Source organism: Amblyraja radiata, chromosome 2 (genome assembly GCF_010909765.2).
Source record: "Amblyraja radiata isolate CabotCenter1 chromosome 2, sAmbRad1.1.pri, whole genome shotgun sequence".
Classification (NCBI taxonomy): Eukaryota; Metazoa; Chordata; class Chondrichthyes; order Rajiformes; family Rajidae; genus Amblyraja; species Amblyraja radiata.
The window spans coordinates 123,642,118-123,660,944 of record NC_045957.1 but is presented as its reverse complement, the minus strand read 5'-3'; the positions used below and the strand labels follow the sequence as shown (position 1 = coordinate 123,660,944).

The 18,827-nt window shown below is 52.2% G+C and overlaps 2 protein-coding genes across 3 annotated transcripts in view; one reads left to right on the top strand and one right to left on the bottom strand.

Annotated features, from left to right (window-relative positions):
- Window positions 1-695, bottom strand: part of LOC116968266 (TBC1 domain family member 7-like) — a 30,766-nt gene extending 30,071 nt beyond the window's left edge. The window contains exon 1 of one of the 2 annotated variants that reach the window (XM_033014977.1): window positions 656-695. The gene's annotated coding sequence lies outside the window, so the exon portion shown is untranslated. Of the gene's footprint in view, window positions 1-623 lie in introns of both variants that reach the window. The other variant, XM_033014967.1, reaches the window with a different exon arrangement.
- A 7,556-nt stretch (window positions 696-8,251) lies between these two features.
- elovl2 (ELOVL fatty acid elongase 2) overlaps window positions 8,252-18,827 on the top strand; it is a 30,092-nt gene continuing 19,516 nt past the window's right edge. The window contains exon 1 of the mRNA XM_033014952.1: window positions 8,252-8,327. Coding sequence (XP_032870843.1) covers window positions 8,310-8,327 — 18 coding nt within the window. The 5' untranslated portion in view covers window positions 8,252-8,309. The remainder of the gene's footprint in view (window positions 8,328-18,827) is intronic.

The window sequence follows — 18,827 nt, the reverse complement described above, 5'->3', positions numbered from 1 at the left end:
GGTAGCTGGTTCGAATCCCGCTTGGAGTGCATACTGTCGTTGTGTCCTTGGGCAAGACACTTCACCCACCTTTGCCTGTGTGTGTGGATGTAATTATGTGAAGCACTTTGGGGTCAATGCAAGTTGACTAAAAATGTGCTATATAAATAAAGAAATTTAGAAATTTAAATTTAGACCCTCACAGTCCAGTGCAGACCCTCATCAGTGCCAGACAGTGCCAGGCCAGACCCAGACCAGACCCAGACAAGTGCCAGACCAGACCCAGACCCAGACAAGTGCCAGACCAGACCCAGACAAGTGCCAGACCAGACCCAGACAAGTGCCAGACCAGACCCAGACCAGACCCAGACCCAGACAAGTGCCAGACCAGACCCAGACAAGTGCCAGACCAGACCCAGACCCAGACCCAGACCCAGGCCATCTAGAGGCCCCTCTAGTCCAGCCCCAAGCGCTGCCGAGGCCCAGACCCACAATCTATGCCCAGGGCCGCAGGGGGAGGAGGGCCAAACCCAGACCAGACCAGACCAGGCCCGGCCCAGCCCACATCCCCGGACGCAGTCCAGTCCAGTCCAGTCCAGGCCCACACTCTAGGCCCCGGCTCCAGGCCTCACTCACTCACTCACCCCCAGGCCGCGGGCCCCGGTCCAGGCCTCACCTCCACCTCCTCCTCCTCCTCCACCGCGGCCCCGCGGACGGCAGCGGCAGCGGGAGCGCGCACACGGACACACACACAGAGGGGGCGCGCGTCCGGGTGATGGAAGCTGCGCGCTCCCGGGGACATACAGGGAAGATGCGCGCTCCCGCTCCCTGCTCAGCGCGTGAGAGAGGACGCGGGAGCGCGCAGCATGGACCCAGAGGGGGGGAGGGCGCGTGCACGTTCGGCAGGGAGGGTGGTGGGTGTCTGGGGCGCGCCCGGGGAAGTGTGGGGGGGGGGGGTACACCCTGAACCTGCACCCTGAACCCTGCACCCTGAACCTGCACCCTGAACCCTGCACCCTGAACCTGCACCCTGCACCTGCACCCTGATCTGCACCCTGAACCCTGAACCTGCACCCTGAACCTGAACCCTGCACCCTGAACCTGCACCCTGAATCTGCACCATGAATCTGCACCCTGCACCCTGATTCTGCACCCTGAACCTGCACCTTGAACCTGCACCCTGAACCTGCACCCTGAATCTGCACCCTGAACCTGCACCCTGAACCTGCACCCTGAACCTGCACCCTGAATCTGCACCCTGAACCCTGAATCTGCACCCTGAACCTGCACCCTGAATCTGCACCCTGAACCTGCACCCTGAATCTGCACCCTGAACCTGCGCCCTGAACCTGCACCCTGAACCTGAACCCTGAATCTGCACCCTGAACCTGCACCCTGAACCTGCACCCTGCACCCTGCATCTGCACTCTGCACCCTGAACCTGCACCCTGAATCTGCACCCTGAACCTGCACCCTGAACCTGCACCCTGAACCTGCACCCTGAATCTGCACCCTGAACCTGCACCCTGAACCTGCACCCTGAACCTGCACCCTGAACCTGCACCCTGAATCTGCACCCTGAACCCTGCACCCTGAACCTGAACCCTGCACCCTGAACCTGCACCCTGAACCTGCACCCTGAATCTGCACCCTGAACCTGCACCCTGAACCTGCACCCTGCACCCTGAATATGCACCCTGAATCTGCACCCTGAACCTGCACCCTGAACCTGCACCCTGCACCCTGAATCTGCACTCTGCACCCTGAACCTGCACCCTGAACCTGCACCCTGCACCCTGAATCTGCACTCTGCACCCTGAATCTGCACCCTGAACCTGCACCCTGAACCGGCAACCTGCACCCTGAACCTGCATCTGCACCCTGAATCTGCACCCTGCACCTGCACCCTGAATCTGCACCCTGAATCTGCACCCTGCACCCTGAACCTGCACCCTGAATCTGCACCCTGCACCTGTACCCTGAACCTGCACCCTGAACCTGCACCCTGCACCCTGAACCTGCACCCTGAACCTGCACCCGGAACCCTGCACCCTGAATCTGCACCCTGCACCCTGAACCTGCACCCTGCACCCTGAATCTGCACCCTGAACCTGCACCCTGCACCCTGAACCTGCACCCTGAACCTGCACCCCGAACCCTGCACCCCGAACCTGCACCCTGAACCCTGCACCCTGAATCTGCACCCTGAACCTGCACCCTGAACCTGCACCCTGCACCCTGAATATGCACCCTGAATCTGCACCCTGAACCTGCACCCTGAACCTGCACCCTGAACCTGCACCCTGCACCCTGAATCTGCACTCTGCACCCTGAACCTGCACCCTGAACCTGCACCCTGCACCCTGAATCTGCACTCTGCACCCTGAATCTGCACCCTGAACCTGCACCCTGAACCGGCAACCTGCACCCTGAACCTGCATCTGCACCCTGCACCCTGAATCTGCACCCTGCACCTGCACCCTGAATCTGCACCCTGAATCTGCACCCTGCACCCTGAACCTGCACCCTGAATCTGCACCCTGAACCTGCACCCTGAACCTGCACCCTGAACCTGCACCCTGCACCCTGAACCTGCACCCTGAACCTGCACCCGGAACCCTGCACCCTGAATCTGCACCCTGCACCCTGAACCTGCACCCTGCACCCTGAATCTGCACCCTGAACCTGCACCCTGCACCCTGAACCTGCACCCTGAACCTGCACCCCGAACCCTGCACCCCGAACCTGCACCCTGAACCCTGCACCCTGAACCTGCACCCTGAACCTGCACCCTGAACCTACACCCTGAACCCTGAACCTGCACCCTGAACCTGCACCCTGAACCTGCACCCTGAACCTGCACCCTGAATCTGCACCCTGCACCCTGAATCTGCACCCTGCACCCTGAACCTGCACCCTGAACCTGCACCCTGAACCTGCACCCTGAACCTGCACCCCGAACCCTACACCCCGAACCCTGCACTCCGTACCTGCACCCTGCAACCTGAATCTGCACCCTGCACCCTGAACCTGCACCCTGCACCCTGAACCCTGCACCCTGAACCCTGCACCCTGAATCTGCACCCTGAACCTGCACCCTGCACCCTGAATCTGCACCCTGAACCTGCATCCTGAACCTGCACCCTGAACCTGCACCCTGAACCTGCACCCTGAATCTGCACCCTGAACCTGCACCCTGATCCTGCACCCTGATCCTGCACCCTGAACCTGCACCCTGAACCTGCACCCTGCACCCTGAATCTGCACTCTGCACCCTGAATCTGCACCCTGAACCTGCACCCTGAACCTGCAACCTGCACCCTGAACCTGCATCTGCACCCTGAATCTGCACCCTGCACCCTGCACCTGCAACCTGCACCCTGCACCTGCACCCTGCACCTACACCCTGAACCTGCACCCTGAACCTGCACCCTGAACCTGCACCCTGCACCCTGAACCTGCACCCTGAACCTGCACCCGGAACCCTGCACCCTGAATCTGCACCCTGAACCTGCACCATGCACCCTGAATCTGCACCCTGCACCCTGAACCTGCACCCTGCACCCTGAACCTGCACCCTGAACCTGCACCCCGAACCCTGCACCCCGAACCCTGCACCCTGAACCCTGAACCTGCACCCTGAACCTGCACCCTGAACCTGCACCCTGAACCTGCACCCTGAACCCTGAACCTGAACCCTGCATCCTGAACCTGCACCCTGAACCTGCACCCCGAACCCTGCACCCCGAACCCTGCACTCCGTACCTGCACCCTGCACCCTGAATCTGCACCCTGCACCCTGAACCCTGCACCCTGAATCTGCACCCTGAACCTGCACCCTACACCCTGAATCTGCACCCTGAACCTGCACCCTGAACCTGCACCCTGCACCCTGAACCTGCACCCTGAACCTGCACCCTGAACCTGCACCCTGAACCTGCACCCTGAACCTGCATCCTGAACCTGCACCCTGAACCTGCACCCTGAATCTGCACCCTGAACCTGCACCATTCACCCTGAATCTGCACCCTGCACCCTGAACCTGCACCCTGCACCCTGAACCTGCACCCTGAACCTGCACCCTGAACCTGCACCCCGAACCCTGCACCCCGAACCCTGCACCCTGAACCCTGAACCTACACCCTGAACCCTGAACCTACACCCTGAACCTGCACCCTGAACCTGCACCCTGAACCTGCACCCTGAACCTGCACCCCGAACCCTGCACCCCGAACCCTGCACTCCGTACCTGCACCCTGCACCCTGAATCTGCACCCTGCACCCTGAACCCTGCACCCTGAATCTGCACCCTGAACCTGCACCCTGCACCCTGAATCTGCACCCTGAACCTGCACCCTGAACCTGCACCCTGAACCTGCACCCTGAACCTGCACCCCAAACCCTGCACCCCGAACCTGTACCCTGAACCCTGAACCTGCACCCTGAACCTGCACCCTGAACCTGCACCCTGAACCTACACCCTGAACCTGCACCCTGCACCCTGCACCTGCACCCTGAATCTGCACCCTGCACCCTGAACCCTGCACCCTGAATCTGCACCCTGAACCTGCACCCTACACCCTGAATCTGCACCCTGAACCTGCACCCTGAACCTGCACCCTGCACCCTGAACCTGCACCCTGAACCTGCACCCTGAACCTGCACCCTGAACCTGCATCCTGAACCTGCACCCTGAACCTGCACCCTAAACCTGCACCCTGCGCCCTGAACCTGCACCCTGAACCTGCACCCGGAACCCTGCACCCTGAATCTGCACCCTGAACCTGCACCATGCACCCTGAATCTGCACCCTGCACCCTGAACCTGCACCCTGCACCCTGAACCTGCACCCTGAACCTGCACCCTGAACCTGCACCCCGAACCCTGCACCCCGAACCCTGCACCCTGAACCCTGAACCTGCACCCTGAACCCTGAACCTGCACCCTGAACCTACACCCTGAACCCGGAACCTGCACCCTGAACCTGCACCCTGAACCTGCACCCTGAACCTGCATCCTGAACCTGCACCCTGAACCTGCACCCCGAACCCTGCACCCCGAACCCTGCACTCCGTACCTGCACCCTGCACCCTGAATCTGCACCCTGCACCCTGAACCCTGCACCCTGAATCTGCACCCTGACCCTGCACCCTGAATCTGCACCCTGAACCTGCACCCTGAACCTGCACCCTGAACCTGCACCCTGAACCTGCACCCTGAACCTGCACCCCAAACCCTGCACCCCGAACCTGTACCCTGAACCCTGAACCCTGAACCTGCACCCTGAACCTGCACCCTGAACCTACACCCTGAACCTGCACCTGCACCCTGCACCCTGAACCTGCACCTTGAACCTGCACTCTGAACCTGCACCCTGAACCTGAACCCTGAACCTGCACCCTGAACCTGCACCCTGAACCCTGAACCTGCACTCTGAACCTGAACCCTGCACTTTGAACCTGCACCCTGAACCTGAACCTGCACCCTGAACCTGAACCCTGCACTTTGAACCTGAACCTGCACACTGCACTCTGAACCTGAACCTGCACCCTGCACCCTGAACCTGTACCCTGAACCCTGAACCTGCACCCTGGCCCTGAACCTGCACCATGTCGAGCATCAGGGAACAGCAGCATGGTCCCTACACTCCCTTATAACTTAAGATAGGTACAAAAAACTGGAGTAACTCAGCGGGTCAGGCAGCATCTCTGGAGAGAAGAACTGGGTGACGTTTCGGGTCGAGACCCTTCACCTGCCAGCATTTGGTCCATATCCCTCCAAACCCGTGATATCCTCCATATACCTGTCTAACTGCTTCTTAAATCACTCAAGCCTGGTGGGCTGGTAGCTCAGAAACTGCCAGAAATTCTGCCCAAAACAGGTGAGAGACTCTGTGAGAGAGATGGGGGAGAGGATGGAGAATCAATTTTAGACATTTTTCATCTTTTTCTGCAGATCACAGCAATGAAGGAGGAAAGCCTATCCTGGCCTGGATCTCACAGGGAGCAAATGATAGGAGGGAGAAAAATACTGGAGTGATGTTTAATACTAGCAGGGGGAATACTTACTGATGTGCCGAAGGGACTCCTGGGCTAGTACAGGCTTGATGGGCCGAAGGGACTTAAAAAAAACATCTGAGTGAAATCTCAGTGAAAAGCACTTTTTCTGGACTTTTCCTTGTCTGGCACGGGCCTTTTGGGCCAAAATGCTCCTCCAGGCTAATACGGGCATTTTGGGTCAAAATGCTCCTCCAGGGTAATACGGGCATTTTGGGCAAAATGGACGTCTCTCGGCTAATAGGGGCCTTGTAGGCCGAAATTAGTCGATTCAGGCAGGCCAAACAACTCATTTCATTTCATTTCCAATTGCATCGCAGTTTCAAGCACAGGGCAGGCCGAATAGCTCATTGTATTTTCATTTCACTTCCATTGCCATTGCAGTTTTAAGCACAGGGCAGGCCAAGCCAAACAGCTCATTGCATTTTCACTTCACTTCCATTGCCATTGCACTTTCAAGCACAGGGCAGGCTCAAGCCAAACAGCTGATTGCATTTTCACTTTATTTCCATTGCCATTGCACTTTCAAGCACAGGGCAGGCTCAAGCTAAACAGCTGATTGCATTTTCACTTCATTTCCATTGCCATTGCAGTTTCAAGCACAGGGCAGGCCAAAAAAACTAATTTCATTTTCATTAAGGGCTAACAAATCATTTATTCAAGTACATTGCATACTCACAGTGTTCTGTAGTTTCCCAGCTCAGACAGAGAGTCGTGACCTCTCCCTCGCCATCTTGCAGACAGACTGAGCCACGCCCACATTTCCGGGATTTATAGTCCCTCCCCCTCCCACCGGAAGGGGCGTGGCCTTCATGGTGGTGATCGACAGGAGAGAGAATCTCAAGATTTTTTAAACATTAATAAGTCTTTTATTTTTCATTGGTGGGAAAAATCCTTGGGCCTGCGCAGCGGAGGAGGACTCTGAGTAAGATGGCCAAAAAATCGCAGCCATATGTGGAAGCGTTTTTGTTTCTAAAATCAAAGCACATTGCAAACAGGAAGTGGTCAAGATGACACTTGTAATTATATAGATATACACACACACTTTGAACTTTTTGTTCTCGCTTATTATATTGTTTACAGAGTATTATGTTGACATGTTCTGTTGTGCTGCTGCAAGTAAGAATGTAATTGTGTAGGAAGGAGCTGCAGGTGATGGTTTAAACCGAAGATAGACGCAAAAAGCTGGAGTAAAACTCGGCGGGACAAGCAGCATCTCTGGAGAGAAGGCATTTCATTGTTCTGTGTGGGACACATGACAAATAAAACACTCTTTTGACTCTTTTGAGCTTGACAAGATTGCGGAAGAAGGGTCTCGACCCGAAACGTCAGCCCATCCCTTCTCTCCAGAGACGCTGCTGAATCAGAATCAGAATCAGAATCAGAATCAGAATCAGAATCAGAATCAGAATAGTACTTTGCCAAGTATGTTTTGCAACATACTGAGTGACTCCAGCAGCGTTTTGTATGAGAAAGAACTGCAGATGCTGGAAAAATCGAAGGTAGACAATAGGCAATAGGTGCAGGAGTAGGCCATTCGACCCTTCGAGCCAGCACCGCCATTCAATGTTATCATGGCTGATCATCCCCAATCAGTACCCCGTTCCTGCCTTCTCCCCATATCCCCTGACTCCACTATCTTTAAGAGCCCTATCTAGCTCTCTCTTGAAAACATCCAGAGAACTTGCCTCCACCACCCTCTGAGGCAGAGAATTCCCCAGACTCACCGCTCTCTGTGAGAAAAAGTGTTTCCTCGCCTCCGTTCTAAATGGCTTGCTCCTTATTCTTAAACTGTGGCCCCTGGTTCTGGACTCCCCCAACATCGGGAACATGTTTCCTGCCTCTAGCGTGTCCAAGCCCTTAACAATCCTTAACAATCAAAGTGAGGCAGCATCTCTCCCGCTGAGTTTCTCCAGCAATTCTTTGCCCACCTTCAGCAGCATTTTGTGTCTGTCTTCAAAATAAGCGCGTTTGTTTGTGCATCTTAATTGCTTGCGACCTGGGGCAAGGTGGGTGCAGGGGGGGGGGGGGGGGGTGCAGAGACAGGGGAGCTAGAGCTAGAGCTAGTGCGAGCTAGCTCTGGGTCGTGGCAATGTCGTGTAGCATAGACGCCTCTGGTTGCTATGTAGAGACAGAGCCAATAAGCTGGCCCAGCCGCGCTGAGAGAGAATGCGTGTGGATCTCGCTGGCAGAGACACACACACAGAGAGACACGGGGAGGGAGGGAGGGAAGGAGGGGAGCTGTCCGGAGTCCTCAAGGAAGAAAAGGCGACAATGATCCACGAAATCCCGGTAAGAGTGCATCTATCTATCTATCTATCTATCTATCTATCTATCTATCTATCTATCTATCTATCTATCTATCTATCTATCTATCTATCTATCTATCTATCTATCTATCTATCTATCTATCTATCTATCTATCTATCTATCTATCTATCTATCTATCTATCTCCCGTCTTATCATCAGCTTTATCACCAGTCAGAATCGATTGCATCGTTCAACTGAAACATGATTTTTTTTCATGTTTAATGCAATTTCTGCACACTTACTTGGTGGGGAGGGATATTCTTACTTGGTGGGGAGGGATATTTTTTCCACCCCCACCACCCCCCGCATGTCAAATCATGCAGGATCTTTTTCAGGATGTGATTTTTCCTCCGCCTTTGCTTGTACAGCCTGTCTTTGTTGTACAGAGAGGAAACTGGAGCTGGGGTTGAATAGCACAAAAGCACTTGATACCACGGCAAAGAGGCTTAACACACAGCCAGCCCCTGGGTATTTTCCTCCGAGCGCTTTAACAATCCTTATGTAACATTGGCTGACGGGCAGTCGGTAGGTTGGTGTTTACATAGAACTAGTATAAGCACCGGGGAGAAAAAAAACAGGCCCTTCGGCCCACAATGTCCGTGCTGTACACGAGGCCAAGTCAAACTAATCCCCTCCGCCTGCATATGGTTCAAAAAAAGATTGAAAGTGCATGGATTTTACTAAAAAAGATGAAAAAAGATTTACCTTGCACTAAACATTATTTCCCTATCGTGTGTCTGCACACTGTGGACGGCTCGATTGTAATCATGTATTGTCTTTCCACTGACTGGTTAGCGCGCAACAAAAGCTTTTCACTGTACCTCGGTAGATGGGTCGATGAACTAATAAACAGGGGCGGCACGGTGGCGCAGCGGGTAGAGTCGCTGCCTCACAGCGCCAGAGACCCGGGTTCGATCCTGACTACGGGTGCTGTCTGTACGGAGTTTGTACGTTGTCTCCCCGTGACCTGCATGGGTTTTCTCCGGGTGCTCCAGTTTCCTCCCCCACTCCAAAGATGTCTGGTGTATAATTGGCTTGTTGTAAATGTAAAATGATCCCTAGTGTGTGTAGGATTATATATGGGCCGCGGAACTGGGGGGCTGGGGGAGGGGGGGGGGGGGGCTCTTTTTTGGCGAGACATGCTTCACAACCCGAAATTATCCGGCCCGCAGGCGTATTTTTCCTTTCTTCTGAGGACCTCCGGCATCCAGAATCTCAGAACAAGCGCACAGTGAGTGCGGCAAACCGTGGCAGAAACCGACTGCTAAACCCTCCCCTAAACCCTCCCTCCCCTAAACCCTCCCTCCCCTCCGCTCAAAGGGAAATCACAGCGCGGTTCACAGTCGAGATATGGGGCAGTGAACGAAGTGCTGTGATTAGCCACCCAGCAGAAGGGAGGGTGGGAGGGGGAGGGAGAGAGAGAGAGAGAGAGAGAGAGAGAGAGAGGGGGGGTGAAGTGGGGATGGGGGATATATTCCCCCCACTTTATGAGTTGGGGGGGTGGCCCAATCATAGTTATCCCCCAGTTATTGGAGGTCGATCAACAACAACAAATAATTCTTGTGCCACCCTCCCACACCCCCCTCGGTCGCTCCACTCCCTCACCGGGTACCCCCGAGGCCGATGATCAGTGATCGGTCAGCCCCCCTACTTTCAAAAACGTTCCGCGGCCCCTGGGCGATAGTGTTAATGTGCGGGGATCGCTGGCCGGCACGGACTCGGTGGGCCGAAGGGCCTGTTTTCGCGTTATATCTCTCAACTAAACTAAACTAATGGTAGCATGAAATGAGTTGGCTTAGAAAATTTCAGGAGCTGCGTTATAAGATATGATGGTTGACTATAGACAATAGACAATAGATGCAGGAGGAGGCCATTCGGCCCTTCGAGCCAGCACCGTTATTCAACACGATCATATCTGATCATCCACAATTAATAACCCATGCCTGCCTTCTCCCCATATCCACTGATTCCACTAGCCCCTAGAGCTCCATCTAACTCTCTCTTAGATACATCCAGTGAATCGGCCTCCACTGCTCTCTGTGGCAGAGAATTCCACAAATTCACAACTCTGGGTGAAAAAGTTTTTAAATGGCCTCCCCTTTATCCTTAGACTGTGGCCCCTGGTTCTGGACTCCCCCAACATTGGGAACATTTTACCTGCATCTAGCTTGTCCAGTCCTTTTATAATTTTTTACGTTTCTATAAGATATCCTCTCATCCTTCTAAATTCCAGTGAATACAAGCCTAGTCTTTCCAATCTTTCCTCCTATACAATCTTTCCTCAATTACAGGGAGCAATTGCTGATTGCGGACTGTTTTAGCAATGTTGTAATTTATAATAATAATATATTATTACATGATAGTGATATTAATGGCGGCTCGATGGTGCCAGTGGTAGAGTTGCTGCATTGCAGCTCCAGAGACCCCGGTTCGATCCTGACTACGGGCGCTTGTCCGTGCGTTCTCCCCGTGACCGCGTGGGTTTTCTCCGGTTTCCTCCCACACCCCAAAGACGTGCAGGCTTGTGGGTTAATTGGCTTCAGTAAAGTTGTGAATTGTTCCCTAGTGTGTGTAGGATAGTGTTAATGTGCGGGGACGTGACGTCTGGAGATGTCTGGATATAAATAAAGTCTGGAGAAGGGTCTCGACCTGAAACGTCACCTAAGGGATAAAGATTAAAGGGTCTGAAGAAGGATCTTATTCATTTATTATTGTCACGTGTACCGAGGTACAGTGAAAAGCTTTTTATTGCGTGCTATCCAGTCAGTGGAAAGACAATACATGATTACACTCGAGCCATCCACAGTGTACAGATACAGGATAAAGGGAATAACGTTTAATGCAGATATTCCAGTAAAGTCCAACGTAAAACGTCACCTATGCATATTCTCCACAGACGCTGCCTGAACCGCTGAGTTACTCCAGCACTCTGTGAAACGTAACCTATTCATGTTCTCCAGAGACGCTGCCTGACCCGCTGAGTTACTCCAGCACTTTATGTCCTTTTGTGTATAAACCAGTATCAGCAGTTATTCGATTGAATTAGTATTAATAGTATGGGTATATAATGATGCAATAATAATTCTTAAAGGTTGTGATAGTTCCTGCCTTAACTACTTCTTCTGGCAGCTCGTTCCATACACCCACCACCCTTTGTGTGAAAAAGTTACCCCTCAGATTCCTATTAATTCTTTCCCCCCTAAAACCTGTGAAAATTCAGTTCATAAGTTGATAATTTCTAGTTACAGAATTAGGCCATTCGGCCCATCGAGTCTACTCCGCCATTCAATCATGGCTGATCGGATGGCAGGCATCATCACGTGTTCACAGTAGGTGGACAAAAATGCTGGAGGAACTCGGCGGGTGAGGCAGCCTCGCGCAACCCTCGCGTATCTCCACCCGCTGAGTTTCTCCGGCATTTTTGTCTACCTTCGATTTTTCCAGCATCTGCAGTTCTTTCTCAAACGCGATACGGTACAGACAGAGCTCGACCGCGCTTGGCGGATGATTTAGGGTCACGGGCCGCATTCGGCCCTGGGGCCGTAGGTTGCCGACCCCTGCTTTGCACTGTACCTCAGTACATGTCATACAGCGTGGAAACAGGCCCTTCGGCCCAACTTGCCCACACCGGCCAACATGTCCCATCTACACGAGTCCCACCCTGCCTGCCTGATCTTGGTCCATATCCCTCCAAACCCGTCCTATCCATGTACCTGTCTAACTGTTTCTTCAACGTTGGGATAGTCCCAGCCTCGACTACCTCCTCTGGCAGCTCGTTCCATACACCCACCACCCTCTGTGACCATAAACTAAAGTGAAACCGGTCTGAGTGAACAAGGGTTTCGTGGTTGTCCTGGAATGAATATAATGAATGGGAAAAGCTAATTGAAAACTCAGAACACACAACCGGGCAAGTATTTGGTGCTTTGTCCGACTGAAGAGAAGTGGATCTATGAAGTCTTTCAGTATAAACAAATGGAGTGAGTAACCCAGTTTTGTGAGAGAGAGAGAGAGAGAGAGAGAGAGAGAGGACTGGGGACATTTGATCGTCCGTCAGACTGACCCCACCATTGTATACTTTGGTAATCCTGTCCCTCATCGAGATTCCAGTTACAGCAATGAGACCGGCCTAGCGTCGCAAATAGCGTAACATGGTACGTGCTCATGTGATTGATAACTGCGGAAATGACTTGCACATCATCTATCTCCCTAACAAAGGGCTTGGGGTTTAGTTTAGTTGAGAGATACAGTGGGCAAACATAATGGAGACCTCTGCTAAGTCCTTAGACAATAGACAATAGGTGCAGGAGTAGGCCATTCTGCCCTTCGAGCCAGCACCGCCATTCAATGTGATCATGGCTGATCATCCACAATCAGTGCCCCGTTCCTGCCTTAGACAATAGACAATAGGTGCAGGAGTAGGCCATTTGGCCCTTCGAACCAGCACCGCCATTCACTGTGATCATGGTTGATCATCCCCAATCAGTACCCCGTTCCTGCCTTCTCCCCATATCCCCTGACTCCGCCATTTTTAAGAGCCCTATCCAGCTCTCTCTTGAAAGTATCCAGAGAACCTGCCTCCACCGCTCTCTGAGGCAGAGAATTCCGCAAACTCACCACTGTCTGTGTGACAAAGTGTTTCTTCGTCTCTGTTCTAAATGGCTTACTCCTTATTCTTCAACTGTGGCCCCTGGTTCTGGGCTCCCCCAACATTGGGAACATGTTTCCTGCCTCTAGTGTCCAAACCCTTAACAATCTTATATGATGGGGTGACGTGGTTACTCCAACTGCTCGAGATAAACTCCAGTAAAGTTTGTTTAGTGATAGTTTGAAGTAGAGGGTAGGAAGGAACTGCAGATGCTGGCTACAACCCAAAGACAGACACAAAACGCTGGAGTAACTCAGTGGGAGAGGCAGCATCTCTGGAGAGATGAAATGGGTGATTTATCGGGTCGAGACTAGGGTCGCCAACTCTCTCACTCCCAAATCAGGGACAAAAGGTCAAAATAAAGGACAAATTCCCCACGGTAATTCGTTGACCGACTCGGCCGTGGCTGGGTGAATGATGAGTTGGCCCCGGGTGCTGGACTGTACACAAAGCCCAGCCGGCGGGGCCAGCTGAGGGGTTTTGGCCCCGCGCGACGTCGCGCGCAAAGTCCGGCGCCCCGTCCAACTCACGAGCCGATGGTCGGCCATGTGAAGGAGGGGTGGTGGTGGTGGTGTCAGCGGTAAGCGAAGGTCCGAAGGTCGGACAGCTGGCCGGGCTGCCGACCGACCGACGGGGCCACGGGCGAGGTGCTGCTGCTGCTGCTGCTGCTGCTGCTGCACTCCATGGGCTGCACTACGTCGGGGACGGGTGAGGCGGGGCCGGACGTGGCGCTCCCTTGACTCGAGTAGTAGCGGTCAAATACGGGACAAGGGCGGTCCCGTACGGGACAAACCAATTTCGCCCAATATACGGGATGTCCCAATAGACAATCGACAATAGGTGCAGGAGTAGGCCATTCGGCCCTTCGAGCCAGCACCGCCATTCAATGTGATCATGGCTGATCATCCCCAATCAGTACCCCGTTCCTGCCTTCTCCCCATATCCCCTGACTCCACTATTTTAAGAGCCCTATCTAGCTCTCTCTTGAAAGTATCCAGAGAACCGGCCTCCACGGCCCTCTGAGGCAAATAATTCCACAGACTCACAACTCTCTGGGTGAAAAAATGTTTCCTCGTCTCCGTTCTAAATGGCTTACCCCTTATTCTTAAACTTACCCCTTATTCTTAAACTGTGGCCCCTGGGTCTGGACTCCCCCAACATCGGGAACATGTTTCCTGCCTCTTGCGTGTCCAAACCTTTAATAATCTTATACGTTTCAATAAGATCCCCCCTCTCATCCAGAGTTTAAACTCCGGCTAATACGGGACAGTTGGCAACCCTTAGTCGAGACCCTTCTTTACACTGAAAGTCGAGCAGAGGGAGACTGGAGATATGGAAGGGTAGGGTGTGAAAAGGACAGATCAAAGCAGAGGAGGATAAGTAAATGTAGAACGGTTCATTGTTCGCTGAGGGGTAGGTGACAAAGAGGCATACAATCAGTAGTCGGAGAACTAGGGTGGGAGAGGGATGTAGAGAGAGGGAAAGCAAGGGTTACTTGAAGTGAGAGAAATCAAAAGTCATACCGCTGGGGTGTAAGCTGCTCAAGCGAAATATGAGGTGCTGCTCCTTCAATTTGCGGTGGGCCTCACTCTGATAGTGGAGGAGGCCCAGGACAGAAAGGTCAGTGTGGGAATGGGAGGGTAGATGGGAGTTCAGGATCACTCTCTTGTTGACTGTTCGGTTGCCTGATAACAGCCGGGAAGAAACTGTCCCTGAATCTGGAGTTTTTGTAGTTTAAGAAGGAACTGCAGCTGCTGGAAAATCGAAGGTAGACAAAAATGCTGGAGAAACTCAGCGGGTGAGGCAGCATCTATGGAGCAAAGGAAATGTATTCCATAGATGCTGCCTCACCCGCTGAGTTTCTCCAGCATTTTTGTCTACCTGAATCTGGAGGTGTGTGTTTTCACACTTCAGTACCTCTTGCCCGATGGGAGAGGGGAGGGGTGGGAGTGGGGGGGGGGGGGGGGGGTGAGACTGGTCCTTGAAACCCTCTTGGAACACTCTGTCCCCCTCACTCATGGCACCATTCAATACCCCATTGTCTAATCCCACCTGTGTACCTTTTCAAGATCTCACCTCACCTGCCTCTGTCTCATGAGTCTAACCCAACGAACCATGGGGTATTTATTGCTGAGAGTCCTTCTGGCAACAAGTCATCGAGCATGGAAACAGGTCCTTCAGCCCATCTTGCTGATGCTGGCCAAAGAGCCCCATCTAAACTGGTCCCATCTGCCTGCATTTGAACCATATCCATCGAAGCATTTCCCTACGTCGGCGAGACCAAGCGCAGGCTCGGCGATCGTTTCGCTGAACGCCCCCGCTCAGTCCGTCGTAACAAACCTGATCTCCCGGTGGCTCAGCACTTCAACTCCCCCTCCCATTCCCAATCTGACCTTTCTGTCCTGGGTCTCCTCTGGCCAGAGCGAGGCCCAGCGCAAATTGGAGGAACAGCAACTCATATTTCGTTTGAGTAGTTTACACCCCAGCGGTATGAACATTGTCTTCTCTAATTTCAGATAGCCTTGGCTATCTCTCCATCCCCTCCCCCTTCCCAGTTCTCCCACTAGTCCTACTGTCTCCGCCTCCTTTCTATCTCTGTCCCGCCCCCTCCCCTGACATCAGTCTGAAGAAGGGTCTCGACCCGAAATGTCACCTATTCCTTCTCTCCAGAGATGCTGCCTCACCCGCTGAGTTACTCCAGCACTTTGTGTCTATCTTACATCTAAACATTTTCTGTCCATGTATACCTGTCGATGTACCTGTCCAAGTGTCTGTTGAATGTTGTTATAGTAAATGCTGTTGAGCGAAACAAAATGTTCTGTCATAAGTGCATAAGATAAAGGGGCAGAATTAGGCCATTCGGACCATCAAGTCTACTCCACCATTCAATCATGGCTGATCTATCTCTACCTCTCAACCCCATTCTCCTGCCTTCTCCCCATAACCCCCGACACCCGTACTAATCAAGAATCTATCTATCTCTGCCTTAAAAATATCCACCGACTTGGCCTCCACCGCCGAGTCAGCTGTGGCTAAGAATTCCACAGATTCACCACCCCCTGATTAAATAAATTCCTCCACATCTCCTTTGTAAAGATACGTCCTTTTAATCTGAGGCTGTGCCCTCTGTTCCTAGACTCTCCCACCAGTGGAAACACCCTCTCTGCACCCACTCTATCCAGGCCTTTTACTATTCGGTAAGTTTCAATGAGTAACCCCCTCATCCTTCTAAACTCCAGCGAGTACAGGCCCAGTGCTGTCAAATGCTCATCATACGTTAACCCACTCATACCTGGGATCATTCTCGTAAACCTCCTCTGGACCCTCTCCAGAGCCAGCACATCCTTCCTCAGATATGGGGCCCATGTTGAAGGCTGGGGAGGGGGAACTTCATTGAAACTTACCGAACAAGGGGTCACAGCTTAAGGATAAGGGGGAAATCCTTTAAAACCGAGATGAGATGAAAGGCCTGGAGAGGGTGGATGTGGAAAGGATGTTTCCACTAATGGGGGTGTCTAGGACCAGAGGGTGTCAGGGGTTACAGGGAGAAGACAGGAGAATGAGGTTGAGAGCAAAAGATAGATCAGCCATGATTGACTGGTGGAGTACAAACTCCATACAGACAGCACCTGTAGTCAGGATTGAAGTCAGGTCTCTGGGTGCTGTAAGGCAGCAACTCTACCGCTGCCCCATCGTGCCGCCTATAAGCAAATTTAAAACTCAAGCAAAATAATATAGGATTTGGAAATCTTTTTCCATATCAGCGGTAGAGCTGCTGCCTCACAGCGCCAGAGACCCAGGTTCGATCCTCCTGACTACCGGCGCCGTCTGTACTGAAGTTGTACGTTCACCCCGTGACCTGCGTGGGTTTTCTCCGGGTGCTCCGGTTTCCTCCCACACTCCGTGCAGGATTGTAGGTTAATTGGCTTGGGAAAAATGATAAAACTGTCCCTAGTGTGTGTGTGTGTGTGCATGTGTAGGATAGTGCTAGTGTGCGGGGTGATTGCTGGTTGGCGTGGACTTGGTGGGCCGAAGGGCCTGTTTCCGCGCTGTATCACTTAAGTCTAACGTAAAGTGAGAGGAAGGTGTGTGTGTGCACTCTAGTGATGGGGGTGGGGCGCAGAAACGGGAGCGGGAAACTCGATAACTTGTGGCCTATAAAAAAAATACATAATTGATGATCATTTTACTTCACAGGGGAAAACAATGACTTCACTGTTGGACTATTTACTACTTCGTAAGATGAGCGTCTGATGGCACTGGGCCTGTTCTCGCTGGGGTTTAGATGGAAGTTTAATTGAGACTTAACCAAATAGTGAAAGGCCTGGATAGAGTGGACATGGAGAGGATGTTTCCACTAGTGGGAGAGTCTAGGATCAGAGGCCACAGCCTCAGAATTAAAGGACGTTCGTTTAGAAAGGAGATGAGGAGGAGTTTCTTTAGTCAGAGGATGGTTGGTAAATCCGTGGAATTCATTGCCACAGACGGCTGAGGAGGCCAAGTCAGTGGATATTTCAAAGGCGGAGATTGACAGATTCTTGATTGGTGTCAGGGGTTATGGAGAGAAGGCAGGAGAATGGAGTTAGGAGGGAGAGATCGAACAGCCGTGATCGAATGGTGCAGTAGTAGACTTGATGGGCCGAATGGCCGAATTCTGCTCCTTTTCACTTATGACCTTATGAGATCCCGTTGGCTTTAGAGGACCGAGGTTATTGAATGAATGAATAAGTTTATTGGCCAAGTATTCACATACAAGGAATTTGCCTTGGTGCTCCACCCGCAAGTGACAACATAGATACAGTGACAGTTAGGAATGACACATTAAACATTAATAATAAAACATTATTGATTAAGCATGTGAATTAAATAAAATACCAGAGCAAAAGGAGGCTACAGATTTTTGGTTATTGAGTAGAGCTACTACTCATGGAAAAAAAGCTGTTTTTATGTCTGGCTGTGGCAGCTTTGACAGTCCGGAGTCGCCTTCCAGAGTTCAAAGAGTTTGTGGCCAGGGTGAGAGGGGTTGAAGATGATGTTGATGAAGAGCAAACAGGTTAATAGATGCTGTATCATGTGGCAGCAATTTCCTCCTAAGCCTGATAAATAAAACATATCTCGTGATATGATAACAGCCGGTCATCTATACACACCGGGTTTGTACAGATGAGACCATCTAACCTATAACGTGACATCATCCACCTTGCTCGTATGTCCTTTAGAATTCTTTCTCCTTCAGCAGTGCATCGACAGGATCGTGAATCTGTCCAGGTCTTAAGTAGACACCCCACCCTTTGTGTGAAAAAGTCACCCCTCAGATTCCTATTAAATCTTTTCCCCTTCACCTTGAACCCATGTCCTCTGGTCCTCGATTCCCCTACTCTGGGCAAGAGACTCTGTGCATCTACCCGATCTATTCCTCTCATGATTTTGTACACCTCCATAAGATCACCCCTCATCCTCCTGCGCTCCAAGGAATAGAGCCAGCGTGCTTAACCTTTCCCTATAGCTCAGGTCCTGGCAACATCCTCTGTATCCTTTCCAGTTTCACGACAACTTTCTTGTAACATGGTGCCCAGAACTGAACACAATATTCTAAATGCAGTCTCACCAACGTCTTATATAACTGCAGCATGGCCTCCCAACTTCTATACTCAATACTCTGATGAATGTTCCAAAGTGCCAAAAGCCTTTTTGACCACCTTATCTACCTGCGACTCGACCTTCAAGGAACCATGCACCTGTACTCCTAGATCCCTCTGCTCTACAACACTTCCCAGAGGCCTACCATTCACTGTGTGGGTCCTGCCCATGTTAGACTTCCCATAAATGTCAC